Raw genomic sequence first — 27,669 nt, 5'->3', positions numbered from 1 at the left:
GTCCCCCATTCTTACTGCCGGATCACTACCAAAGGAGCACAATAGTGGTCATGCATAGATTAACGTCTCAAGGGATGGAAGAAGACATAGTAGCATTGAAAAAAGAAGAAAATGCTATACAAATATTTTCTTCGCCCACACTTTCATTGAGAATAAATAGGCCGTTCAATTGCAAAATTCGGAGGTCAAAATGAATCACATAATGTAGGAATTACACACAGAAACTTTTCTGTAAACCTTTTCATAACGATGTACTTAGGCTAGCTTGGTTATTAGTATGTGGCAAAATGTGGCTCACTCACCTCAGTGTTCCTCAGCTCCATAGTGAGATGAACAAAGTAAATCACGGTGACTGAGTGACCTCTCTAGTTGAGATGGATTTTATTCCCCAAGGGATTGTTTCCTTGAGGATTTGATCCGTACTCTCATGTGATAATCTACCATCTAAGTACCAACTCGGCTATACTTGTAAGGGCAATTTGGTTACTAGTATGGTGACAAAAGGTGATTCGCTCGTCCTCAGTGCCTATGTTAGCCCGTCCCAAGGTCAACATGGAAGAGGAAAATCACGAGTGATTATTAGCCTTGAGCAGTTGAATAGCGCATGAGAGAGGACAGATAAACTTGGTTATTAGTATGGAAACACATCATAGGGAGGAGGGTAGGAATTACTGAATCACTCATGTATTTTGTGTTATTTTTCTCAATCTCTTTTCATCTTTTCCTAATTATCCATCAAAGTAAATCAAAATTAAGCTTTATAAAAATTTCGAGATTAAATTTTCATGATAATCCCAATTATATGAGGTTTGCTATATAAATTTCTATCTCTTTATTGAGCTATATGTAATCTTGTATAATACCTAATATTTAAATCAGTTAAATTATTTTATATTAACTTCTTGTTTTTTAAAGTCTCCCTTTACTTTTATATTTTTTTACTTTAATCGACTCAATTTTTCTTTCTAAGTATACAATCTATTGTTAACCTTTGAACATATTCATACTTTATAATACACACACTATGTTTAGTAGAGTCTACAAGATGATACTAGCTTAGGCATAGGGATCCACATTTTCAACTTAGATCTGTCAATTTGCGCCCATTGGGGTAAGGCGCATGGTAAGGACTTACGATGGGTAACCTAATGGCGTGAGTTCGAAACTCACCGGATGAAATATACACCCGCAGTTTCTCGAATTTCTCACATGCCTAGGCTACTAGGGTTTAACATGTTGTGTTTCCCAATTTATCTGATGGTGATCCTTACAAGTTGGGTTGTTCATCTCAAGGTTAGTCCTGGATTAACAAAAAAAAAAAAAAAGGCAGTCCGGTGTACGAAGCTCTCGCCATGCGGGGTCCCGGGGAAGGATCCATTGTACGTAACATTCCCTTGTTTTTTGCAAGAGGCTGTTTTCAGGATTCGAACCTGTGACCTTTTGGTCACATGGCAACAACTTTACCGTTGCGCAAGGCTCCCCTTCAAAAAATAAGTATTTGGGTTGGGCTAAAGAAAATGCCGAAGCATTATATATTAGAAGTATTAAAAGATAACAAGTATTTTACTTTTATCAGTGGCACTGTGCTGGACTCTCAGTTGTCCTTGGGTTGGGCTCCCATAGTCGTCCCTAGGTTTAGATAACATAGTAGTAACGGTACAGCCGACGGTCGACGGTCGACGGTCGACGACCCGAGGGTCACCAAATGGGCCGCCAAATGGGTCGGGTCGTTACAAAAGTAAAAGCACAGTTGTCGGGCCCAAGAGAAGTTGATTATTATTTTGAAGTATTATATGTATAAGTTTTTTAACAAGTAAAGTAAGTTTTACATCAGTATAAAAGTATTAAAGAAGAAGTTTTTAAATAAGTGAAATAAAAGAATAAGTTTAGAACAAATGAAGTAAGTTTCATTTTGTTTTAAAAACAGCTAGTTGAGTTTTCTTTTATGCTAACATATTATTTAGATTAGCTTATTGTTCTTTGCTATTAGAAGAGCATGAGTAGCTTTACATGTTTAGCATTTCAGTATGTTGTTTCTTTTACTAGTAGATGAGCATGAGTAGTTTCCCTTTTGAGCATTCAGTTTTAATTTTCAGTATATGTACATGCATATCGAGATTTTGTGAGTTAGATAGCGCTTACTAAGCAATTTTGCTTATAGATGCATTTCCTCTTACTGCAGATAAAGGAAAGGAAAAGCTATAGTAAAGGAAGGCAACAAGGAGGTGCGGATATATGTGTGATGCCTGGACTATAGAAGCCTTGGGATTTAACATAAGAATTTATTAACAAAGAGTTGAGTAGAATGTATTGGATGAGTGATTTAGTATTCCGCTGCTAGTTAATTGTATGTTTTGAGTTCTCCCAGAGTTTTAGGAATTACTATCAACATGTGTGCAAATGTTAGTTAAGTAAAGTTAGTAGTCCAGTAGCGCTCCGCCCTCACAGCCCAGTAGTAAGAAGGATGGGGTGTTACAACTCTAGTACTCCAGTCTTTTTCTTTTAGAAACCTTTCCATTCTCCACACAAGACATAAATCATAGCTCATTAACAGTCAATTGTAAATATAGATTCTTAATACAAGACATACTTCCCCGTACCACACTGGCAAACCATACTGAGGTAAGTCGGGCAGCCTTGTGATAATATAGGCGCATTTTTAGGTGCAGCAAAATAGGATAACAATATCAATATGTTAGAGCAAATCTATGCTCCTCGACTCAAGGGCATTTGGGTCCTCCTCTCTGGGTCTTCCAGTTGTTATAACAAGGGCATTCTCCTTTGTTGCCATAATAGCCTGAGGGCACACAGAGGCACTTCATGCAACACTTCTGACAGAAGAACATGCATGGCTTGTGGTACTGCGTCTTGGAGCACCTTCTTGAACATTGTGATGGACACTCTGTTCGAGAACATTTAGCACTTAAAAATCCAAAAAGAAAGAAACTGACACATCTAGTCGACCAATGAGTCTGAAACATATTGCATCTTCTTCTTCTATTAGAGTTTCAACTGGATCTATGCATTTCAGTTGATCTATTTTAAGTTTTTTAGTAGATCTATCTAATGATTTCAACTACCCTGCTTCTTTTGTTGCTGAAGCAACCAATATTACACTAGAAACATTTCTTAAACTTGATTTATAGGAAGAAAACTTAAGAGAACTTACGATAGATCCTGAGGGATCCTTGTCCATTCAATGCCTGACAAAAATCGTTACAGAAATAAGTATAGCTACCTACTCCAGAAAATGGGTCTGGTGGAAGCAAATATTATTACCTGCATGTATTGCTCTGAAGAACCTTCAGTAGCTTTAGCTAGAACCTGGAACAAGACAACTAACTTAGGAAAACTTTTAGTTGTGTAGAATATGTTTTGGTAAGAATGGAAGGTCACCTTGTGGCTGGAACCAGCCACGGAAATGGCTAGCAGAGCAATGACAAGCACAATAACAAGCTTAGCCATGGCCATTGTGCTTCCCAAGCATAGAGATATCAATAGATAATGGAGAGAAGAAGTGATATGATGGGAAGTTGCAAAAGTGTTCATATTTATAGATTAGATGGAGGAAGACATGAGTCTTTAGGAAATGATAAAATAAAGTGAAGTGGCATCAGAGAACTCACCTAGTGGACAATGGAAAAACTAGGGTGCATGTGCTGGTATCAGTCCGGCACATGATGGAAGGCCAAACTGTGTCCAACTGCTCTGCCATCGCATTATTATCGCATATGGGTGGTCAGGTGGACCCTACTTGTCTCTCATTTTTAATAGGCAATTAATAATCTTTAAAAATGCCCTTTAAAAGCTTATTAACTTTAAACTGTCTTTTAAATTTTTTAGTTCACTATCAAAATGTCTTATCTTCCTAAATGAGTGATTGAGATGATAATTTATAAATAGGGTTATTGACAGCAAAATGAAAATCCCCGGTGAGTGTAATGTCAATGAGAGTTTCAAGTGCATTTTGAAAAGTAGGAGACAATTTAGAAGTTATCCTTGCCAATATACTTGTTGCCATTGCTGTAAGATCATGGCCCTGTAAATCTCCCTCAAGGTGTGCATCATTCTCATCCAAATATGGACTCCATTGATTCCATCGTGGGCCCCTTTGATGTTGAGACACTTCCACATGCTCATAGTTCACCTTTTTTTCACATGCTTGTAGTTTGTCATAACAACACAATCAGTGTTTTGCTACCTAGCTATTGATCCTTTCTTGTGGTGCCTGGTGATGTTAAATAAGTTTTATTTTTTTTTCCTGTAATTTTCAATATAGTTTAGTTTTACATAATGATAGCTAAAATTGTGAATTTCTTTCATGTTTATGGTGTATACGAGCACTAGAGAGGTGAACTTTTTATTTCTCTAGAAAAAGGTTAGAAACACTAAAGCTTTCTTACACAAAATGTAAGATAAAATATGAATATTGATTTGGTTAATTTTTATTGTGCTATTGTTCTTATTTTAGAGGGAGAAATATTTCATAAGTGGATTGCCATCTTTTTATGCATTTTTCCTTGTTCATATATAGTGGAGAATGATGGAGGTGATCCGAAGGAGACCGCAGTAAACTTTGTTGCTCTGCAGTAGTACATGAATGCACTAATTAGCTCCCGGCGCTCTTTAATTTTGCCGACTCTTATGATATCTCCACATGCAGTGGCCACATGAACATGCCCAAAGTTGCAGGTTTCAGACGACTCCTCTTGTTTTCTCTCACTATTCTTCTTCTTTTATTTTATTTTTCCTTTTCATTTACGATTGTTCTTACCACCATCCGGCTTTCACAAAGATCTAAATTGATTCTCTTACCTTTTACAGGCTGCACTAAGGGTGACCATCATTAATGGGTTGAAAGCTACACAGGTTTTGTTATGCCTTTCATTACTGTTCCACTTGTCTAGTTTAAGTTTTGAATTTTTAATAAAATAGTATTGCAAATTTGCAATCTTTTTTCTTTCATGATTAATCTAAATTTATGACATGAACAACATTTGATGTTCTAATATTTTTATGGTTCATCCAACCAAATGTTCATCAACCACACAATATATCCAGTTTATTTAACATCCCCTTCACTATAAACAAGCTTATCCACTGAATTAAGTGATTGTCTAAATTTATGGAATTCACTTTTAATATTTGTACCAGGTCTGAGTCAAGAATAAAAACTTAGAATAAATTGAAAAAAAAAAATAACAGTTGCAATTCCAAATCTACAATGGGTTTTGGCCCTTTTCATGTTTTGAGATGAAGATTGGCCCTTTGAAGCCCATTTCTTTAGCAGCATAACCATATTTTAATTGGATACTGTGTTGGTAAAAAAATTATCGAGTTGTAGAAAAAAAAAATCTGTTGGAAAGGAGAAAAAGATATTTTGTAGTAGAATTAAGAGTTTTATTTCCCACATATTTATAATCAATTTTGATATTGGGCTAGATTCTTCCACACCAAAGTGGGTTATTATTCAATTCTCTTTAAACTAAAGAGGTAAAGATGTTCGTGCTCTTTATTAATTGACTTGATAGTTCAACTAGAAAATTTATTGTTATCCACACAAAATGCTCACAAGTTGATGCCTAGCTCAAGTATCTCAACTCACATGTTGTGCTTTGTCTAATAATAAGTGTTAGACTTAGCTTAGTTCTAAGTTCCATCCTTAGTAGTCTATTTTTTAAAATTATTTCTTAGTGCTTTTAGTCCATTTTATGTCTTAGGAATAATTTTTTTTAAAAAAAAAATCAAAATATTTACATATCCTTTTCTATTTGCACCTCTATTTAGAATAATCCAAGGATTTATGTGGAAGGACTAGTTGAAATAACTCCATTATGTTGCACTTAAAGAGTCATCAAACAAGATCCTTTCCCTTCCTTGCAAAGGATTTACTTTTCAAGAAAAAAATCCTTCGAAGTTTTTGGAAAAAAAACACTTAGATTTGATGTATGATAAATTATAGGCCATCTCTCTCTATATATATATAATTTTTCTTGGTTGAGAAAATTCTAGGATCTTTTTTCTCATGAATAAGCTTTGAAGTGTTCCCATATATGGGCATGTGAATTATTATCTTAAATTTTGCACTTGTCAAAACTTTCATTCTTTATCCTTTGATTGGGACCATTTTAGGCAACGAATTCCAAGGCCTTGTTCTAAATTCCTCCACTAGCCACCCAATCCCTCTCATACATTCACTAACAACTCCCTTAACTTAGATAATTAATTTTTTTTCCCCACTAACATTCACTAGCATTTACACCAATATAATTACACTTACACATGAAAAATCAATTACTCCCAACAACTCATGTGCCTCCCAATTATGACTTTCCTTTCTCCTATTTATTGCATCTCCCTCCTTTCCATCAAGTACTAGGTCTTTCTAGCGATTATCTAAGTATTTAAGAGTCAAATTTTAATTATGATGTGATGGAGGGATTTTTCTTCAATGAGATGATAACTTTAAGAATATTGAGTGTTTGGATGAGTTTCTGTGAGTGTTTCTTGATTTATCCTAGTAGTCGGTAGAAAATTTTTATAAAATCAAGTTGGTTTTCTTTAGAATTAATTGGTTTAAAGAGTTAGATACTTGAATTATAAAAAAAATCTTAAAATTTTATACCCAAAGACTTAACTCAGTTAGCATCCAACTAATAGACTTGCGTCAATGGGTAAGTATTTGATCATGATTGTAGTAAATAATCCTCCTACTTAGGAGATCACTTATTACCGGATTTATCTCTCTTTTGAGTTTTCATAAGTTCTTAACTTTTGTGTTTATTTTATCTCCTAAAGCACTTAAAAGAATAATAAAAAAATTTAATTTAAATTTTAAATAAGACGAATATTTTAAAAGTCAGATATTTGAATGCGTGTAAATTGTATTATGAATTTACATGATAATTGAATTAGAGGCTGGCAAAGAGTTTAGACGTTTGAATTGTAAAAATAAATAAATAAAATTTTACTTGATTTATATCATGCTTGGTTTTACTTTTTGTTTGAAGAAAATCATTTAAAATTACCTTTCAGAATCATTCATGCCAACCTTCCACCTATCAATGATTTTTAATTTTTGTATGTTTCTGAAATCTTACTAGTTACTTGAATGCTTAGATTATTGTCATTAGGTAGTGAAATTAAAAAATTAATATTATTTTTCTAAGTTTATTGCGATTTTGAAACTCATCAAATATTTGCCCTCTTAGTTTGTTTATGGGCATTTCATTTGATTAATTTTCAGCCCCACTGGCAATGGTAAGTAATAGGATGAACTTCTTAAATAATAAGTGTTTCAATTTTTTTAAGATATATTATATTCAAGGAGTTTAAATTACTTATAGTACTTAATCATTCTTCAAGAATTATTTATATTTTTTAATTTATCCAGATAATTAATGAAAACTTTTGATAGTAGAAACTCATTACTTCCAAAATTAATTTGATGAATTGGATACTGGAGTATAAAAAAAACAAAATTTTTTAACTAATGTATCTATTTAAGTTTTGATGATTCACATTGTTTGAAAAATAAAGGATTAAAATAAAAAATGGATTCTTTATTATCATTTTAATCATTAAAAAACACCTTTTTCTTAAATATATCCTTTTTTACTTGCTCAAATGTAATGAATGTCAGAGTAGTTGTGATTAATAATTTTGTACAAAATTGGTATTAAATTATAAAATACTCTTTTAATATATATTCTTTCAATATTTCATTCCGAACAACAATAATAAATTAAAATTATTAAATAAAATTATTTATTTATTTTTATAAAAAGTTTAAAATCATCATTCGAATTTAAAATTGACAGCATGTGGCTCTCCAAGTGCCACTACCACTTGTTAATTGTTATCTCTCTCCTCCTCTCTAATTATTTACTTTTATCCTCACTTTTTATCAACAATTTAATTTCTCATCCCTTTCTTCCTCTTCTTCTTTAATCCATCTTCCTCTTTCGCTGCTTCTTCTTCTTCTTCCTGTGGACTCTGTGCTCAATCTCATCGCGTTCTCATCTTACTTTTCATTTTTCTGAAAATTTGGGGTTTTATTGTATATTTGGATCGAGCTCATAAACTAAGCCAAAAACCCGCAGCTGCAGTTTAGAAACCCTAGCTAGCTTTCGGCATGGAGCACGGTCCCAAGGCCGCGGCGGAGGCCGAGGGGAGGCCCAAGCCCTTCTCCCTCCCCAACGGCGCCCTGCGCAAGCAGCACCATCATATGCACCTCCCGCCGCCCGCCGCTGCCGAGTTCATGTACCGCGAGTGCCTGAAGAACCACGCTGCCAGCCTCGGGGGCCACGCCCTCGACGGGTGCGGCGAGTTCATGCTCTCTCCGAACGCCGACCCCGCCGACCCCAGCTCCCTCCGCTGCGCCGCGTGCGGCTGCCACCGCAACTTCCACCGCCGGCTCCCCGGGCCGCACCGACGCGACGGCGCCGAGGATGACCGCGACGGCACCGAGGACGACGAGGAGGAGGAGGAGGACGACGACGAGGACGATGATGGCGATGAGGTGGAGGGAGAGGGAAAGATCCCTCAGCCGCACCACCGCGGATCGCGCTCTCCGCCTCCGCCGCTTTTCCACTCCGCCCCCCACATGCTCCTCGCCCTCAGTGCCGGCCTCCACGGCGGGCCCTCCCCGATCCCCCTCCCCGCCAGGCCCGTCGCCGTCCCCTCCGCGTCCCTCGCGGCCGCCGCCGCCGCCGCCGCGCAGCCGCGGAAGAGGTTCCGGAGCAAGTTCAGCCCGGAGCAGAAGGGCCGGATGCAGGAGCTGTCGCAGCGTCTGGGGTGGCGGATGCAGAAGCGGGACGAGGGCCTAGTGGAGGAGTGGTGCCGCGAGATCGGCGTAGACAAGGGCGTCTTCAAGGTCTGGATGCACAACAACAAGCACACCTTCCTTGGCCTCGCTCGCCGCGGGAGCAACACCGGCTCTAGCGGCGGCGCCCAAACCGAAAGGCTTAGCCTTGGCACCAATGGCGACGACAGCCACCACATCGGCAGGGACGAAGCCGACCTTGGCACCAATGGCGACGGCCGCCACCACATCAGCAGGAACGACGACGGTGGCAACGGCCATGTGGTGAACGGTTCCTTCGCCTCCTCTTGAGCTGAGCTGAGCTCAGTTTCCCTGTGCTAATACTGATGTTGCTGCTGTTGTTGTTGCACTAGTATCGACTGCTAGTTATCAGTAAGTAGTTCATGCATGCTTAATTTAGTGCTCTTTCAAGCTTCTCCTCTGTTCAGTATTAACTTTAGTTTAGCTGCTGATATTAAGTAGGTTAGAGTATAATGAAGAGAGAAGAGAGGAATCCAAGCATTATGTTTTAAGGTTGCTAATGCTTCTTTTCCTGTTTTTCAATAAAAAAAACACCTTTCCCCCCATGTTTGCTAGTGAATGATGATGTTTTAGAGAATTCAATAGATTGTATTAGTTTTTGAATTCTTGCATGTCTTCAGTACTGTGTTCTTTAGGTTCTACCAATGAAGAACTAAAATGAAACTCATAAATGCATTTATGGCCTTTTAGAGGTTAAGTTTTTTAGGGTTCTTAGTGATCACAAACTTGAACAAGGTGCTTAAATAGTTAATCCTTTTGTTATACTTGCTCTAGTGTGAGAATTTGTGATCTACTTTCTCATGAATCTAATTTTTTTTTAGCCTGCTTACCTTATCTCATTAAAAAATTATCTAGGGATCCCCATCTGGTTCAAGAACAATCATTTGGACAATATATTAATGATGTATAACAAACGTTTAGCCGCAATTAGCATAGTGGGAATAAATTATTCAGTCAAGATGCCTAATCAATTACATAATCCTATCAATCAAAACTATGTTATTCTTATCAAATCATCTTCTTGGAATTTGGAAGTGGGAATATTTTATTATCTAAACAGTGAGCTCTTTCCTTCATTAGCTGAAACCACCTAGTGCTTCCTTGTCTCTTTTGTGTTCCTTGCGGAATATAATAAACATCATGGAAAGATCAAAGATGCCTTTCTGCTTCTAATTTAGAGCTTGTTGTACTGAAAGGGTGAAAGCTACATCTTAGATACTCTGATGGATTAATATAGTGCTACACTTTCTCTTAAATCAGCATGTTCCATCTTGACTACTTGATTATTTTAACTTTTACCTCTTTTAAGTTATTTTTTAGTTCTAAAGGTTGAACTTCCACTTCAGAAATATTATTGTGTTTGAGCTCATATCAGTAACTTTATTGGTTTGCTCATAAATAACTTGATTTATCTGAGATTAGTTTTTTTTTTTGAATTTGTTCCTGTTGATCAATTTCAGTTTCTGACACATGCTTTTTCTTGTTTTCTGTGAAACTTTGAACTCTAAATTCAAATAATTACTTCTACTGGAGCAAACACCTAAGAACATCTCTTGTATAGGATTCAATTTTAGAGTTCAAATGAATTCTGAATTGAAGGAGAAAGCCAAGAAGAATGTGACTCCCATAGAGATAAATGCTAATCCAACAAAATTGTCAGATTTGTGGTCCTCTTCCATAATTATTAGTTCTATATGCCCTTAAATGACAAGGCATGTCATCTGTTGTTTATTTGTTTCTGAATTCTCCTCATAAATTAGCTCCTTGCAACTTGTTCATTGTGCTTATTAAAGATCTTTGTCCAGGGTTGGTAGGGTTGATGAGACCTCTTAACACACTTCATCTTCATTGATTTATTCTTATTTCTTATGAAAACTAGGGTCAAACATTGAGAATCGAATTGAAGTAATTATCTATCACTCAAACTAGGTGCATGTTATTAAAAAAAAGTGGTCCCCTCATATGGGTCTAGTGGTTAGCGCATGGGGTATTGTCATAATGAGGTCTGGGGTTTGAATCTCGACAAAGTCGAGGTAAATACCTCCCTTATGTGCTAGTCACTATTCCAAAGGCTAGTAGTCGTCCGTGATTTACCTCCTCTGTGTTGACCTTGGGACAGGTTGGCGAGGGTGCTGGGGACGAGTGTATTCGCCTTTTTGCCATAATGTTATTAAAAAAAAAAGTGTCCCCTTGGATGGGTCTAGTGGCTAGCGCATGAGGTGTTGCCACAATGAGGTCTGAGGTTCGAATCTCGACAAAGTCGAGATAAATACCTCCCTTATGTGCTAGTCACTATTCCAAAGATTAGTAGTCGCCCGTGATTTACCTCCTCCGTGTTGGCCCTGGGATGGGTTGGCGAGGGTGCTGGGGGCGAGCATATTCATTTTTTTTTTTTGCCACCATGTTATTAAAAAAAAGTGCATGAGGTATTGTCACAATGAGGTATGGGGTTTGAATCTCGGCAAAGTCGAGGTAAATACCTCCCTTATGTGCTAGTCACTATTCCAAAGGCTAGTAGCCGCTCGTGATTTACCTTCTCCGTGTTGGCCCTGGTACGGGTTGGCGGTGGCACTGGGAGTGAGCGTATTCACCTTTTGCCACCATGTTATTAAAAAAATCCAACAACTAAACTAGGGGTGCTCTGGTTATGACGTTTTTACCCATTGACTGAGATGCCAAGTTCGAGCCCCCACCTGCGCAGGCTCTTATCAACCAAGTGGTACTGAGGCTCAAAATCCCTTCGAGAGTTTTTGGGATATGGGGCCGTGAAACGGTGGGCCTAGTCACTATAAAAAGTTTACCATATCTTAGTTTTAACAACTGAATTAGGGGTGATCTGGTTATGACGTTGTTATCCATTGACTGAGGTGTCAAGTTCGAGCCCCACCTGTACAGGCTCTTATCAATTAAAAGTCCCCAATTTGGAGCCTGTTGACTGAGGTCGCCGCATCGGCAGTAGGATACTCTTATCAACCAAGTGTTACTGAGGCTCCTCAAAAAGTTCCTTCGGGGGTTTCTGGGGTATGAAATCGTGAAGCGGTGAGTCCGGTCACTTAAAAAAGTTTACCCTATTTTAGTTTGACCCCACAGGTCATCCGAGATGGTAAGTGGTGGTATGCTTGTCACATGAGGTCGCAAGATCGAATCGCAGGGTTATCGGGGCGTAAATCCACGGACCCTGTGCAACTCATCCCACCATCATTTGTCTTTTCAGTTGTCGTGATTTACTTCTATCGTAATGACTTGGGGTCGGATGCGATAGGGATGCTGGGAGCGAGCGATTTCATCTTTCTTCTGCCGCGTGTTATTAAAAAAAAATATCCAGTGTTGTTAGTTAAATCATTTAAGAAGTGGGAACTTTGTGACTTGTTTTTTTTTTCTTGTTTTTTCCATCTTTCCTTGATCATAATTTTGGAAGACTATAATCTCTCTCTCTCTCTCCCCCTCTCTCTTAGTCAGTGGTTATTAAATGTTAACAACTTATTTAATGTTGAGGTTGTTTATTTTTTTGGAGTTGAGTGCCTTCTTCCCAATGCTATCCAACCTTGAAGCTTACTAGAATAATTATTTCTTAGTTTTTAATTTACTTTTTTTAAAAGAATTGTATTGCTACTCATTTTCATGCCTTTTGTATGGCATGCTTTTGTATGGCATGCTTTTTAAATTAATTTTTCATAGATAAGGATAGAAGTATTTTTCATCTAAGTCCAAATTTTGAGCGCTATTAATGTCACTTTCTATCAATTAAGTGATATAAGAGCCAATGACCATATTTCTTTGAGTTATTATTTTCTACCTTTTGGAAAGATCAAGGACTTTTATGTAAATAAGTTCTATTAAGGATAAGATATATGAAGAAATTATATTCCTTTCCTCTTCTTTGGTACTCATGAAAAGGTACTTTAGGCCATAAAAAGATCATGCATCATCTACTTTACTTAATAATTAATTTATGTTAATGAGAACCACAATAATTAGTAAAAAAAAATGGTGTTTGATTAATTTACTCATCCTCATGTCCCTTCAATATTTTAAAGATTTTTTTAAAAAAAAATTGGTTCTTTATGAAATTAATTTGAGAACTTTTTTTTCATATTGGGTCTTATTTTTCAACTTATGAGATTATTCATTTCTTATGAGCATTAGGTCAAGCTCATCAACTTTTTCTCAATATTTTTATGTGATTTAACAATAATTTTAAAGAGTATGATGGCTTAATTTTCAAAAACTATTAAATATTGATAGCATTTTAATGCTTTTTAAAATAGTTATAGATGCATCTTTCCAAGTGTCTAAAGTGATTGCCACGAATCAAATCTACAATAAGATTCTTGTTAGAAGATGAAAGTTTGAAAATTAAAATTATTTTTAAAATAAATAAATCAATGAATGAATGCAAATAAGGTTGAAAGATGATAAGGATGTTATGTCTATCTTAAGGTGAGTCGAAAGGGTTAAGTTGATTCACTCGTCACTTTTTCCTTTTGTCCTTTTCTTCTTTATTTATACTCCTAAACAAATGCATATGGGGAATAAAAAAGTTTTGAAGAAATGGCAAAAGTAATTTTTTAAAGATTTCGATTTTATAATTTTTAATTTTGAAATCATTTTTTGGGAAAAAAAGAAAAAAAAATCATATTTTTTTAAAAAAAACAATCAACAATTTTCATGCATGCAGGGTTCAATGAATGGAATATATCCTAATAATTAATTATTTTTTATCAGAAAGCAAAAGTATTTGCTTTGATTTTTCGATTTTTTTTAATTCGTAAATTAGTTATACTTCTTTCTTTTATAAAAGCCATTTGATTTTAAGAAAATACGATGATTTTGCAACTTTATTAGGCGTGAGTGAATTTGAATTTATGAAACAATTATATATCACAATTAAAGGCTAACCGACTTAACCTCAAGCTTAATCACAAGCAATCTATCTTTTTAATGATTGTTTTGGTGCGTCATTAACGTGGCATTTAATCAATTTACTTGTCCAAGTTGAGAGGAGATTCTCTGGACCGTTTTTTATGATCTAGAGGATGTTCTTTTTTCATGCATTAATAGGGATGTATAGTCCCTATCTATTTTAGAGCATCCAGATTAATTATCATATTCAAAAATTTTATTTTAAATTTTAGATAGGAAATTTAAAATTTTCTGCATCAGTTATTTTATCCTTTCTTTAAATTTAGATTTGATGAATAGTAATTTTCTAAATTTAAGGAACGAAACCTCTATTCTAAAATAAAATAATATTTTTTTAATCTCTCTCCTTCAACTAAATCTCTCTTTTCATTCATTCCATAAATATAATAAGAAAAAAGAAAATAATAATAAAAAATTAAAGATGATGAAAATTTTAGAATATTTAATATAGTGTGTAATAAAAATTAATTATTTAAATTTAATAAAATAAATCATTTATTCTAAATTTTAAATATAATAATAGAAAATTTGATATAAATACTCTTACAATTTTAAATATAATAATAGAAAATTTGATATAAATACTCTTACAAGTGGAGACTATACAACCCCACTAATATATGCAAAAAGAGCATTCTCTTGATCCACGTTTGCTTAATGACTTGATCCCACATTTATAACTTATTTATTAGTTTCAATAATTTTTTTAATATTAATTTACATTAATAGCTTTCTTATCTTTTAATTAAATAAATTCCATAGGGCCAACCACGACCCTACTTATTTATTTATATCTAACATAGATAAATTTATGTGATTTGATCAATTTATCATGCAACTCTCATTTTCTTCATGCAATTTATTTACGAAAGGAATAAAACAAAGACGATAAATCATGTTGCAGTAAAAATAAAATAAAAAAGAAAAAGGAAATGCACGGTAGCGAGGAGGAAGTTCTCAGTCGACATTTACAAAATCAGATGGAGATAAAAAAAAAAATATGTGAAGAAATGAAATTTAGTCGAGTAGAATGCTACATATGAAGTTACATCTATGACTCCGGCTCTGGGTCTTGGTGCGGAGTGGCCGGCGAGTCGGGTGCTAATGTGAGGTGCAAGCCTCTTTGTCGACCGGACTGCAATATGAAGGCCAATTCAGTCGCTGCCAAAGCCGCTGCTTCCTGCACATCAGTTGCAATGGCATATGAAATTTAAATCTAATAGTAAAATAAAATATATAAAATTTAAATATAATAATAGATGTAATAAGATAATTATTGAGATATACGATAACAAATTAGTATAACTGAAAACATTCAAGGTTGTTTTTGCAAAAAGATAAGGAAAAAATGCTCAACTCTCTAATAGCAAGCTATTCTTCCCCCTAAGTACTCATATCAGAAAAAGTTTGCCCCTCTCTCTCTCTCCATACAAATTTTTCTTTGCTCCAACTCTCTATGCACACCGATTTATCTAATTACCCTTCATTTTTTATAGGTACAAAAAATCTAAAAAAAATATAATTCTTTCTAAATCTAACATATTTAACTAAGATCTAACATATTTTCTATCAAATTGAACACGACTCTTTTTCTGCTTACCAATTGATTGAGAACTCATACCAATCCATTGGCTTAGGCTGAATAGATTGGTTGGTTAGACGGGAAAAAAATCATACTCAATTTAATAAAAAATATACTCGATTCTAATTTAAATGGACTAAATTTAGAAAGAATTATACTTCTTTTAAATTTTTTTTACCTATAAAAAATGAGGACAATTAGATAAATTAATATCCGTTATGTTTCGTTAGGGAGTGAGAATAAATATTGTCTAACATGGAGACTAAGGATAAAGTTTAAGTTGGTCGGGGATTTTATGACCATTTACCAAAAAGATAAAGAGTTAATAAAGATATTTTATATAAACAAATGAAGGATGACATATTTTTTGTGATCATAAAATATCTCTAAAAGTTAATATTGAACTATGAAATGAGAATGCAAGTATATATGCGTATATTAAGCGTATATTAAGATAGATCTATGGACAAGAGGATAATCAGGATAAGAAACATTAAAAAAAAAAGTTGCACATTTTAAAAGAAAACTCTAAAGACCTGTTTAAGATGATAGAAATATATATTTAGATGATCAATAAATATCTCAATTAGACAATAAGAAACCATAAAAAGTACACATTAATTGAGAAACAAGCCAACCAAAGAGGACTTGATTAACAATGATAAATCAACATAAAATTCATTTAAATATATAGACGAAGATATACTAAGGGATCAAGGCCAATGAAACTCCACTTAGTGAGACAGACATAATTGTTATTGTTGTATTCTTTCTAATAATTAACTTTTGGTCAGAGGTCTTTGGTTACAATAGGTTCTTGGTATCTTGCAAGTGCACTTGATATTCAACTGATCTGTAACTTATATCTAGTTGTGTCAAATAATCATTTGGTTTGTTCTGATGGAATCGAAGCTACAGGCTCCGGACCAATCAGGTGTGGCAGCCTTAGATCTAGGATCCCATCACTCTGGGGTAGTGCTGGAACTCAGATGACAAAGAGTTGTTGCGATAAAAAGGATTAACATTTAGCAACTGTACAAATTCTTGTTGTGACTTACCAACAGTTGAGAAAGATTATCGGTATACTGCATGAACTTTGTTTTGCAATTCAAAGATATGACATCCATGCTAAAAAGTTTAGAAGTTTCTGCCAAATATTGTACGTAGTAGGGTAAAAGAATTGGAGAGTTCTGACCTGTCTTTGACGCCGGCGTTGCAAGATGCTTATAGCCCAAGCCATGACATAAAATGGCAAGAGAAATCCAGCAGCCCGTAGGAGAAAAAGCTGAAAACAATCACTGGATAACATCAACACTCAGAAGAAGCTAGATTGAAGAAAAGTATATTAGATTGAAAGTTTGACATACCGAAAAGAATGCGGAAGCATCATCCTCATCTCCATTAGCATTGGTAAGAGACATTGCATGTCTCAACAACAAAAGAGCCATCAGCTGAACCAGATATTAGAAAAGAAAAAAACAAATCATATGCTTGCAAACAAAATTGACGGTTTATTAATGTTTTGTATTAAAAACAATGCATAAGGTTGTGAAAAAAATAGATAGTTCTATAGAAAGGAGTTCCTAGATAGAGAAATTAAATCAAGATTAAAAATGAAAATCAGAGCTCCTTAATGCTGCTCTGTATCTGATCCTCTGAGAAGTAAAAGTGTGCTACTGATTTCCTACATTACTCTTGTGCATCTATATTTTTCAGATCAACATAGTGACCATCTACTCTATCATTACAGAAGACAATCACAAGATACCCCAAAAAAAAGTAATTGTTGATTAAAACATCATTCAAGCAGATAATAAAATTCAAAATGAAAATAGGTCACAGAAATTTAATGTGCACTAAAATTAAGACAGCACTAGTGTGGTTGTCAATCGGTTGCAACAACTAGATACACTGAAAGGTATTAAGATAATGTGATGCATGAAAGCAGTAAGACTTGCTAATTCTATGTCAACTATAAGCTTACAATAAGAGCAGCAGAGCGGCAAAAAGCAGCACCACTGGCATTGGTAGCATACTCGTCGTATTCATCATCAACAAGTTGGCGGCGTGCTGCTGCCATTGCTAAGACCCGAGGGTCATGAAAATCCAAAGGAGAACCTGCAATTATCCAACCACCACTATTTGGAAGAAATGGTAAGAATATGGAAGTCAGCACAAGATAAAGGAATATTTAAGAGAAACTATACTTGATGTCTATTCTGGTCTCATCAGGAGTGGCATGTGGTGGCGCTGTGTACCCAGGTTTATATTGCTGCAAACCATGGAAAAGGGCTTATTATTATCCACCTAGCCACCATCATCAAGCTATGTAAGTCCCAACAATTCAAGTTGGTTCATTAAAGTAGTTTTGGAATTAATGTGTGCTACTGACATAATTATTCTTTCACAACAAGTATGGAAGCACTTAGTCGATACATATTAGCACTTAAAGAAAATCAATGTGTAACCAGGGCCAAGATGGAATGACAGAATTTTTGGCAGAAAACGGCCTAACGCATGAGCAGGTTAAGGTTACCTCACATCATATGATCATTAAAGTATTGTGCATAAAACCTGGAGAACAGGACTTTAGAGACTTTCTATGCTATAGAATGTGATAACAAATGAAACCAATGAATTATTATGTCAAAAAAAAATATAAACTGCAATGGATTTCTTTTTTTTAAAAAAAATGTCATTATAAGGACACAATATATTCAATTGTATAATCCTTTAAAAAGGAGATAGGATAATACTGAGAAACTACCACCAGAACTGGGACTCACCTCATGGCAAATCTCACAGGTTATATCACCCTTCTCATTGCACCAACGCTGCACACATGCCCTATGGGCGTACTGCATAAATGTAAAATTTCAAGAACGTAAAATTCCAAGAACTTCTTAGAAATATATAAAACAGCCAAATCATAATCATATAAAACAATGTGAGAAATAAAGAAAGTAAAAAACTAGTTGCTTTAACTATAGATATAGTGTCAGTAAAATGCAGGATCATTGTACTAATTGAGTCATTTTAAAATATTTGGATCAGTCTATTCTGATAAAAAAACAAAGGATTATTCCAACATCATGTCAGTGTAAAGAAGTAGCAAAGTAGGGAGCAATCATAATACCTAAGTTTGAAGATACAAAAGGTTGCAAAATTTCAGAAGAATGATCTCACTCAGCTGAGCTTTAAGTAATAACAGATCTAGAAAGGAGGATCGTGGATTGGAGTACAACTTACATAAACACATTCGTCTGTTATTAGGAGTAGCTTTAAATTATTATCACATGTAATGGCTCTATGAGATTGAAATGGTCAGAAACAAGGAATAAGAGCAAGTGATGTACATCTTCTGTTTCTATTGCAATCTAGATAAGGCCACTAAAACAAGTTATCCTCAATTGACTATTTCTGGCATCCTTTCTTGTCCTACATCTGTCTTTTGGTTCCAACCGTCCTAATCTGTAAGGCTCCTTTGAACTATGATCCAACTATCCGCTTGAATGATGTTATGAATGCGTTCATTCTCAGTGATTAGATCATTGCATCAAGAGGGACCTAAAATCAGCTTTCACAGAATAAGGAGGAATTTGTCTTGAAGCATTGAATGCTGAGGGCTCAATTGGACGATCCACTAGAGCCGGAAACTAACTATCCAATGCGCAGTCTAGGTGGGTTAGACGAGAGACTCATCTTTCAACATCAGCTTGAATACCCTCATTGCTGTCTACTACAACTTTTGCATAAGCCTTTCAACTGACTATGACAAGATTTGACTATTAAACTCAGAAGATTGTACTTGACAAGATTTGACTATTAAACTCAGGAGATTGAACTTGACTTGGAACTGGATCAAGTTTCCTTTGACACCGTGCAAGGCTGGCATGTTTGTCTCATTCCTAATTTGAATGAAAAAGCATTTAAACAATTCCATAATAATATCAACTGCCTTGAGGAAAATAGAGTAAAAGGAAAGAGGTTTGCTACAAATTCTGAGGCCCTCTAGATGAAAAGTTGAAAATTAAGAGGACAAAGCACAAATTAATCTACACTAAATGAATTAGCCACCTTAGGAATCATGATCAACAAAGTATCACAGGGAGGGGAGAGTGACCAGATGTGGTTGTGAATAGGAATAACTTGCAAACCGTTTTGATTTTCTTAATGTTGACCAAGTTCTTTGAGATAAAATTTTTTTCTTGGCATAGTCTAGCCATTTCATAAATATATTTAGAGAAATGAAACTCATCTCACTCGTATCTCACTTTGATGTTTGTAAATTTTTCTCTTTTGTATTATGTTATGCCAGAAATAGACTCTTGCAATTCAAGACAAGACTACATACAATAGCCCTCGCTGGGACCACACATTGGCAAGAGCTTCAAGCATCGGGTTGTGCCTCCAAGGGTGTGGCGCAGACGGTGGGAGCATGACATCTCTAACATAATAGCCAGGAGCTGATTCTCAAGAACTGACGACCTGGGGTTTACCCCACCATGTGTCTAATGTCTGTGTACCTGCATTTACCTCCCTTCATATCCGTGGGACCGACAGTAGGGGGTTGTTAATATAGCGGATCTATATTTTTTTTTTCATGCATCGGGTTGCCCTTTTTATAGCTTACTTTCTTCTTTAGAAGTAAAAAATAAAAGGAAGAAACTTCTATGAAAAAGCAGAAGAACACAAGAAAAATCCAACTATGTAAAGAAGTTATTGCGTCTATATTTCACCATCCAAGATATTAAATGATATTAGTCATCTATTAGTAGTTTGGAGGATTATAATCATGATTGTTGGTTTCCAACTAGTTGTTTTTGCATTTTTGTGACTTCAATGCAAGAAGAAAGTAATAGTCTTGATTATATGAAAACAATTTTAAGGAGAAAGATAATTAATAATCAACTCAACTTTTGACAAATCATCTTACCATAAAAACCTAAAAGAAACTTGTAGGAAAATGACAAATCATCATGTCATTTTTCTCACGAGTACTTGGAATTCACGCCCCTCTAGAGTACTATCAACTATGTGAAGCTATGTAACTAGTACTAAATATTCAAATTAATTAAATCATTTTTGTGTTGGCATCATGCAATTTTCACCCAATTATTTAGAATTGGCTACATGAATCTTTTTCCTCTATTAAACTCTATGTTTCAAGTTAATTAAATCGCCTTTGCAATCATTTATCTTATTCTACTTCTTACATCTTCTATTTGAATATTTTTAACTCTTCTAAATATAAAATTCATTAGTTTCATTTAAACACGTCTATACCATCTCAACAATTGGCATTTCAGCATCTCTTGAAGCTACAACTAACTCCTCTTGATTGAAGGAGAACGAAACTAAAATCGGTAAGATATATTGAACCGCATGGCATGATTAAAGAATTCAAATCAAGAAAGCAAAACGATCAAAATTTACAAACCTTCAGACTACCACTGCAAGCACATGGGGCCTCTAAGTTCTTAAGGTGATCCTCCTCTTGGCAGATGCGGCAGTCTACCGTCTGAATAAGAGGTTCTTCTTCCTCGGAAACCTTGATATTCTCCTTTCCTTCCTTTTCTTCCCCAGAGACGGCACCAGATTCCGAAGATGGCGTCAAATCCTCCTCTCTTGCTATCGTTTCAGTAGTTTCGGGTGCGATCAGGCGGTCAACATGCAACATAACATGATCGCCCATTACCTTCTTTCTTTAAAACCAAAATTCCTTCTTGAATGTTCCTGTTAAGCAATCATTCATAGAATTCACCAAACCCGATAAAAAAGGAATTAGTTTGTTAATCAATAGCCAAAGTCCGGAAACCAAATTCACAAAACCATCATATAGAAACGTATGTTTATATAAAAATTGTTTCCGCAAGTGCTCATCAAGAAGCAAAGGACAGCGAGGAATCGAACAGCAGCAACCTAAACGCAACCGCGCAAATCGAGCAAAAAGAAAAACACAACGAAGGAGCCATATAGAGCACTACAGATACCAAAACCTAATCGAGAGGAAGGAGGAGGAGGAGGAGGAGGAGGAGCAATCGCAAACCTGTCGACGACTTCAGAATCGAGGCGTGGACTTCGTCGAGAGATCGTCGATGGATTTGGGGCAAACCCTCTCTTGTTGTTTAGCTCTTTTATATGCAATTAATTCCATCGGCTGTCTCAACTAGTGCACCGCGGTTTCCTATGAGAGACTTTTGTACTCGAAATTTCGTGCCCAATTTGTACTGCGTTTTCTATTGGAAACAATAGTGGTCCAGCCCCTGTGCCTGATGGGTCGATTGGAACGCTATAGAACCGTGAGTATCGGAAAGGAGCACGAAGGCGATGAATTGACGGTGCCGTTAAGAGTTGACGGCGACTTTGGCAGAGCCGTTGCCGCGCCGTCCGAGACGCGTTATGCGACCCGCAGCTCACGGCTCTGACAGTGGGAAGTGGGGACCACCGAGGGGCGGTTGAAAGGCGCCGGGCCGGGTCCATGAGCCGGAGCAGGCGAAAGTCGGAGGTTCCATTTTATATGATATTTTTTCTATATTTTTATAACCCATAAACTATTATTATTATTATTATTATTATTACAACGACATTGTTACGTTGTATCATAACAACATCGTGTATAATTCACCTATAAAAAAATGTTTATCCCTAGGATGGGCTAAGTTGGTATTGTCTGACTAAGTTATCGCCGATAGGTAAGGATCAAATCTCGGTATCGTCGATAGGTAGGGGCCATCGATATAGGAATGATCCTCTAGCGTATATGTTTCCCACATAAACGATCTTAGAGCAATCATAGATTGAATTTTAGTATATGCAAAATACATTACAAGTCACTGATCCACCTATATAAAAGATCATTATATTGGACAAAATCCTTTATGAATTAATTTTATTTTATATCACATGGACCGTCTTGATGGCTCAAGTGGATATTATCATTTTCTACCACAAACTATAGCATAAATTTAAAATAAAATTTATGCACATTTAAATATTTATCTCTATTTTATCATTGGATTCGCCCCATATTTAATATTATCTTATCTGATTAATCAATTTACCATCGTAACTATTACACAGTGATAAGAACACTCGGTGACATATTTAGAGAAATTTTTCTTCCAAATGAAGTTTGCAATTAAGAAATGATAGACTTCTAAACCGCCCATCCTAAATAATTTTCGATTTATTTTAGGGATCAGTAAAAAATTTTAATGAGATCAAATAGACCATCTCAAACTCAACGTTATCCAACAGATTAATCATTTATATTTTACCATCAGATTACTTCTTAAGTCTAAATTGATCTGTTATAATATAAATCTACTTTAATTAAATAATCAATTGATCAAATAACGTATTTAAAATTATGAAATTATCTACCGTGCACGTAACTTTTAGATTTCTACCTATTTGTTTCTTATTTTATACTTCCATCATTATAGTGATATATTTAAAAAAATAACACCACTATAGTATTTTATTTGTGAAGCCGGGAAATACCAATTGATACGGTGATTAAGAGCCACTTAGCTTTGTTATCATGGTAGAGGTCAAAGTCAATGGATAGACGGTGTTGATCGGTGAGATGGGTTATATGTCGATCAGGGATTAAGTATTGACCCACTGTCTTCGACACAGGGAGTAATTAAACCGACGCTCAAAGAGCGTGCAGAAACCGAGCCGAGCGGCTTCTCCGCTCGGACTAGCAGTAGACTCAACATCAACTGAGCACGCAAACGGTGAACTACCTTCTCGCTCGGCCCATCAATCGAGCATATGGACAATGGGCTTCCGGTCGAGCAGCATTCCCGCTCGGCCCGACAATGGACGACACTTGGACAGCGGACTTTCAGCCGAGCGGTTATCCCGCTCGACGTGACAGCAGACAGTGCAAAGATAGCAGAATTCTGGCCAAGCGGTCATTCCGCTCGACCAAGCAACAAACACAGTGGAATATCCTTTGACATCCTTTTGGGAGCTAGTGCCGCTAATAGGCGGCATGGTCAGACAAAGGATCGTACGACGGAAGCTTCCACTGTCATTTCAGAGATATGTCCGACCCGTTAAGGTACTGCGTCAGAGACACTTTATTGACACATCTTTTCAGGGAAAGCTTTGAGATGTGTGCTCACCTTGGGAAGCATGCATGCGCTTCCAGGGCTCTATATAAAGGGGGTCTAAGCATCTACGGAGGTATGTTTTTCTCGCAATTTCTATTGTTGCGCTACAGTTCTTGCTCCTTCTTGCTTCGCCGGAAACTGACTTGAGCGTAGGAGGGTCATCGCCGGGGCCCCTTCCCTGGCTCCGCACTGACGTTGCTTGTGTTGCAGGAGGTTGCGAAGTTCATCGGAGGTTAGTAGGAGCACCACATCCTCAGCATCCATCTCTTCGACTTTCGGACAGGATCATATTTGACACCGTCTGTGGGAACGTCACCTGAATTCGAGCCGAGAAGATGGAAGACGCTGGATGACTAACCGCCGTGACGCTCCCTCAAAAGGAGTCGGAAATGCTCGTGCAAGCACGGACAACAAAAATGATAGAGCAATAACAACAACAAACGCTAGCCGATCGGCCATCACCGCAGCCTGCAACATCGGCAGCTGATAGGCCTCGGGGTAAGAAGACCGAGCGGAGCAACCCTCTGTATGGGGGCAGAACTGAAGGCCGACCGACATCGAAGGGGAAACACCACCCGCGCCGATCCCCTTCCATCGAGCTCTGTTCCAAACCCCCTCGGAGATAGCCCAAGCACATTAGGAGCAGGAATCATCTTCCGACAATGCGCTCGTTCGGGATGCGTGGAAGGGAAAAGCACCCCGAAGCGCCCCGTCTCCCGAACGGATCAACATGCAGTTCTCAGAGGAGATCTTACAAGATCGTCTACCTCGGCACTACACCCCGTTGGCGATAGGGACGTACAATGGATCGACCGACCCAGATGATCATTTGGATTGATTCAACAATAAGGCTACGCTACACCAGTACACGGACAGAGTGAAGTGCAGAATCTTTCTCACGACACTCTCCGGATCGGCGCAACGCTGGTTCAGAAGTGTAAGAAATTAGAGCGCTAAACACGCTTATGCGAAGCGGAAATCATCTAGTTCCTCCAGGAGATCCATGCAAAGGGAAAGAAAAATATACTAAGGGGGCGTTTGGTTTAGGGGAATAGGAGTGGGGAATGGGAATGAGAATCATTGATTGCCATTGTTAATGTTTGGATTATGGGAATAGGAATACAAATAAGGGAATGAATCCTTGAAATTGGGTAATAGCTCTTCCCATGTACCTCCCCTTCAATGAGTCATTACCCCATTTTCATCAATCAAAATATTCCCTTATTCCAAAAATACCCTTGACCTAAAATTAAAAATTTCTCCCTTAATATCAAATATCAAAATATATTTATTTATTTTTCTTTCATATCACTTCTCTCTCCTTGTTCTCTCTCATCATATTTTCTCTCTCGTTATTTTATCACACACTTTCTCTCTCCTTAATCTCTCCTATCACACTCTTTTTTCTCATTACACTTTCTCTCTCATCATACTTTCTCTCTCCTCAATCTCTTCCATCGCACTCTCTTCCTTCTTTTTTTCTCATCATACTTTCTCTCTCATCATACTTTCTCACTCCTCAATCTCTCCCATCACACTCTCTTTTCTCTTTTTTTCTTATCACACTTTCACTCTCATCACATTTTCTCTCTCCTCAATCTCTCTTGTCACACTCCCTCCTTTTTTTCCTCAACACACTTTCTCTCTCATCATACTTTCTCTCTCCTCAATCTCTCCCATCACACTCACTGTTCTATTTTTTTTCCTCATCACACTTTCTCTCTCATCTTACTTTCTCTCTCCTCAATCTTTCTCATCACACTCTCTCTCCTCATTTTTTTCTCATTATATTTTCTCTCTCTTCATCCTCACCCATCATACTTTCTCTCACATCATATTTTCTCTCTCATCATGCTCTCTCCTATCACACTCTCTTTTATCATTTTTTTCATCACACTTTCTCTCTCTTCATTCATTGGCATCACACTTTCTCTCTCATCATACTTTCTCTCTCATCATTCTCTTGCATCATATTTTTCTCTCACATTCATCTTTCTCTCATATATAATTTTTTCTCATATTTTCCTTTAAGGGTAAAAAAAGAAATTTTGATTTATTCCGATAGAAAATATGCAACTAACCAAACATTACTTTTAAGAGTGATATCCATGCTCATACCCATTCCCATTCCACAATACAATGATTCTCATTTCGATTCCTATTCCTAGGAATGAACCAAACGCCCCCTAAGTTTTGAACAACAACATGATAGTGTAGGATCATAAGGAATTTAGATATCTATATAATTGCATGATATTGTCCACTTTGGGCTTAAGCCCTCACGGTTTTGCTCTTGGACTCTACCCAAAAGGTCTCATGCCAATGGAGATATCTTTCTCTTATAAACCTATGATATGTTCCATGTGTTTTCAATGTGGAATTATATTTGTAACCATACAACCCCAACAATCCCCCTCTCAAACAAAGGACCACAGACTTCCCACGTCCGATCCTCGACCTACCAGGTCTTCCTGCCCCTCGGTCCACCCGACCTACTAGGACTTCCTTGCCTAGCCACAACTAGGACTTCCTGCCTGGTGTCTGGTCCTCTTGATCTGAACATTGGAACCCTCACTTTTTTTGTTCGAGGTCAATATTGTACCCACATGGCTCAATTAGACCATAACACTTGTGCACAGTCGGCGGTTAAACCTTTTGGCAGTCTGAGCTCTGATACCAATTATAGAATCGAAAAAAATTTAGATATCTCCACAAAATCAGTGTTGTAGGACAAGAAGCCAGAGCGGAATGTTGCTCGAGAAGGCCGAAATTGGGTTCAGGTGAGCCTTATTTCGATTGACTGAAATCACCCAAGCGAGCGGAACCGGAGCGGAAGATCCGGATTGAGGCGAGCAGCACCGGAGCAGAGGGCCCGGATTAAAAGTCAACTAACTAAGTTGACTTTGGTGATTCGAGCGTCCGGAATCTGATTTTAATCGGACCACATTTGTCGCGATCTGTTGCATAGGGGATAAAATTTTATCCCCCTCCCAGGCGCCTGGAATCCTCCAGGCGTCTCGACCAAGGTTATAAATACAACCTTGGTCCAGAAGCTTTTTATTCATTCAATTCAACGAGTAATTTCATATTCTACACTTGTGCGCTTCTCTTGTTTAGCTAAACTTCTTATTTTTGTACGTCAGTGTTGTAAGAAACTTCTCCATCTGAAGGAGATACTAGTACGATTCACTCCTTGGTCCTCAGGGCATAGCACAGATGGAGAGTGCATGGTTCTGTGGTCGAAAGGTCAAGGGGTCGATCATCGGGGTGTCACTGTCTGGGGTTAACATCTCCACCATACACTTTCCACCTATGTACCTGCATTTACCTCCCTCCATACCCGTGGCACCGGCTCTAGAGGGGCCGCTGATGTGGCGGTTCCATATTTTTTTTAGTACGATTCACTCCTTGGATTAACAACTTCTCCGGTTGTAACAAAGTAAAAATTCTTGTGCCTTTACCTTTTAGTTTTTTGTTTAATTATATGCAAGTGCTATTTTAAAAGTCTGAGAAGGGTTTTGATTTTATTTGTGCAGGGCTATTCAACCCCCCTTCTAGCCGGTCCAACGGTCTCAACAAGTGGTATCAGAGCAAGGACGCTTCAAGAGGACTAACCGTCGATCGAAACATCGAACAAATGGTCGGACCGAGCATATATCCACCGAAGTTCGAAGGGGAGTTCGCCAGCTAGAAAAAGCGAATGCAGGTATTTTTCAAAACTGACTTTAATTTACTTTTAATTATGAAATTTAGTTTTATAGTACCGGAGGGCAAAGAAAAATACCAGTGGACGAAAAAGGAGCAGGCCGACTACGTGGCAAACGACAAAGCAAAATTTCATCTGCTGAGCGTCCTTCCGCCACAAGAAATTAACCGGATCAGCAACTACAACTCAGCAAAAGAACTATGGGAAAAGTTCCTTGAGCTGCATGAAGGGACGTCCGAAACCAAGCTCGTAAGATGGAATTTACTTCGCAACCAGCTCACCAGCCTAAGACTTGAAGAAGACGAAACAGTTGTGCATCTGCACTCGAGAATTAAGGAGCTTATCACCGAACTGTCGAATATCGGAGAAAAGGTAAGTAACCGAGATTCACTAAGGTACACACTCAATTCATTTCCTATAAATACTAAATGAGCATCACTAGTAGATGTCTTATATATCTCTAAGGACTTAAATCTATTTCCTTAGA

The 27,669-nt window shown here is 37.0% G+C and overlaps 3 protein-coding genes and 1 long non-coding RNA gene across 4 annotated transcripts; 2 read left to right on the top strand and 2 right to left on the bottom strand.

Annotated features, from left to right (window-relative positions):
• Positions 1-2,540: 2,540 nt before the first annotated feature.
• On the bottom strand, positions 2,541-3,547 carry LOC122002931 (gibberellin-regulated protein 6-like). The gene is made up of 4 exons (XM_042558332.1): positions 3,397-3,547; positions 3,280-3,324; positions 3,170-3,203; positions 2,541-2,902 (listed from the first exon to the last, which is right to left on the bottom strand). Exons 1-4 carry the CDS (start codon positions 3,469-3,471, stop codon positions 2,721-2,723), a joined length of 336 nt encoding a protein of 111 aa, XP_042414266.1. The 5' UTR covers positions 3,472-3,547; the 3' UTR covers positions 2,541-2,720.
• A 648-nt stretch (positions 3,548-4,195) lies between these two features.
• On the top strand, positions 4,196-4,901 carry LOC122002932. Its single transcript, XR_006117750.1, has 3 exons — positions 4,196-4,378; positions 4,535-4,692; positions 4,825-4,901. It is a non-coding gene; the product is annotated as an uncharacterized LOC122002932 (long non-coding RNA).
• A 3,016-nt stretch (positions 4,902-7,917) lies between these two features.
• Positions 7,918-9,448, top strand: LOC122002930 (zinc-finger homeodomain protein 9-like). Its single transcript, XM_042558331.1, has one exon. It carries the CDS (start codon positions 8,135-8,137, stop codon positions 9,113-9,115), a length of 981 nt encoding a protein of 326 aa, XP_042414265.1. The 5' UTR covers positions 7,918-8,134; the 3' UTR covers positions 9,116-9,448.
• A 5,164-nt stretch (positions 9,449-14,612) lies between these two features.
• LOC122002929 lies at positions 14,613-21,551 on the bottom strand. The gene is made up of 8 exons (XM_042558330.1): positions 21,400-21,551; positions 20,791-21,086; positions 18,137-18,208; positions 17,558-17,622; positions 17,335-17,488; positions 16,718-16,801; positions 16,546-16,635; positions 14,613-14,948 (listed from the first exon to the last, which is right to left on the bottom strand). The coding sequence occupies exons 2-8, from the start codon at positions 21,043-21,045 to the stop codon at positions 14,820-14,822; spliced, it is 849 nt and encodes a 282-aa protein (XP_042414264.1). The 5' UTR covers positions 21,046-21,086; positions 21,400-21,551; the 3' UTR covers positions 14,613-14,819.
• Between the last annotated feature and the right edge of the window lie 6,118 nt (positions 21,552-27,669).

Source organism: Zingiber officinale, chromosome 7A (assembly GCF_018446385.1).
Source record: "Zingiber officinale cultivar Zhangliang chromosome 7A, Zo_v1.1, whole genome shotgun sequence".
NCBI lineage: Eukaryota > Viridiplantae > Streptophyta > Magnoliopsida > Zingiberales > Zingiberaceae > Zingiber > Zingiber officinale.
This window is presented reverse-complemented; position numbering and strand designations above follow the sequence as displayed.

Bases quoted from the DNA above. Each gene is read 5' to 3' on its own strand.
- LOC122002931 (XM_042558332.1), bottom strand. From the start codon at position 3,471: ATGGCCATGGCTAAGCTTGTTATTGTGCTTGTCATTGCTCTGCTAGCC. The intron at 3,325-3,396 runs GTGACCTTCCAT...GTCTTGTTCCAG, and splicing joins TGGCTGGTTCCAGCCACAAG to GTTCTAGCTAAAGCTACTGA. The intron at 3,204-3,279 runs GTAATAATATTT...GATTTTTGTCAG, and splicing joins CTTCAGAGCAATACATGCAG to GCATTGAATGGACAAGGATC.
- LOC122002929 (XM_042558330.1), bottom strand. From the start codon at position 21,045: ATGGGCGATCATGTTATGTTGCATGTTGACCGCCTGATCGCACCCGAA. The intron at 17,489-17,557 runs GTATAGTTTCTC...TCTTCCAAATAG, and splicing joins GAGACCAGAATAGACATCAA to TGGTGGTTGGATAATTGCAG. The intron at 16,802-17,334 runs GTAAGCTTATAG...TATCTGGTTCAG, and splicing joins GCCGCTCTGCTGCTCTTATT to CTGATGGCTCTTTTGTTGTT.
- LOC122002930 (XM_042558331.1), top strand. From the start codon at position 8,135: ATGGAGCACGGTCCCAAGGCCGCGGCGGAGGCCGAGGGGAGGCCCAAG.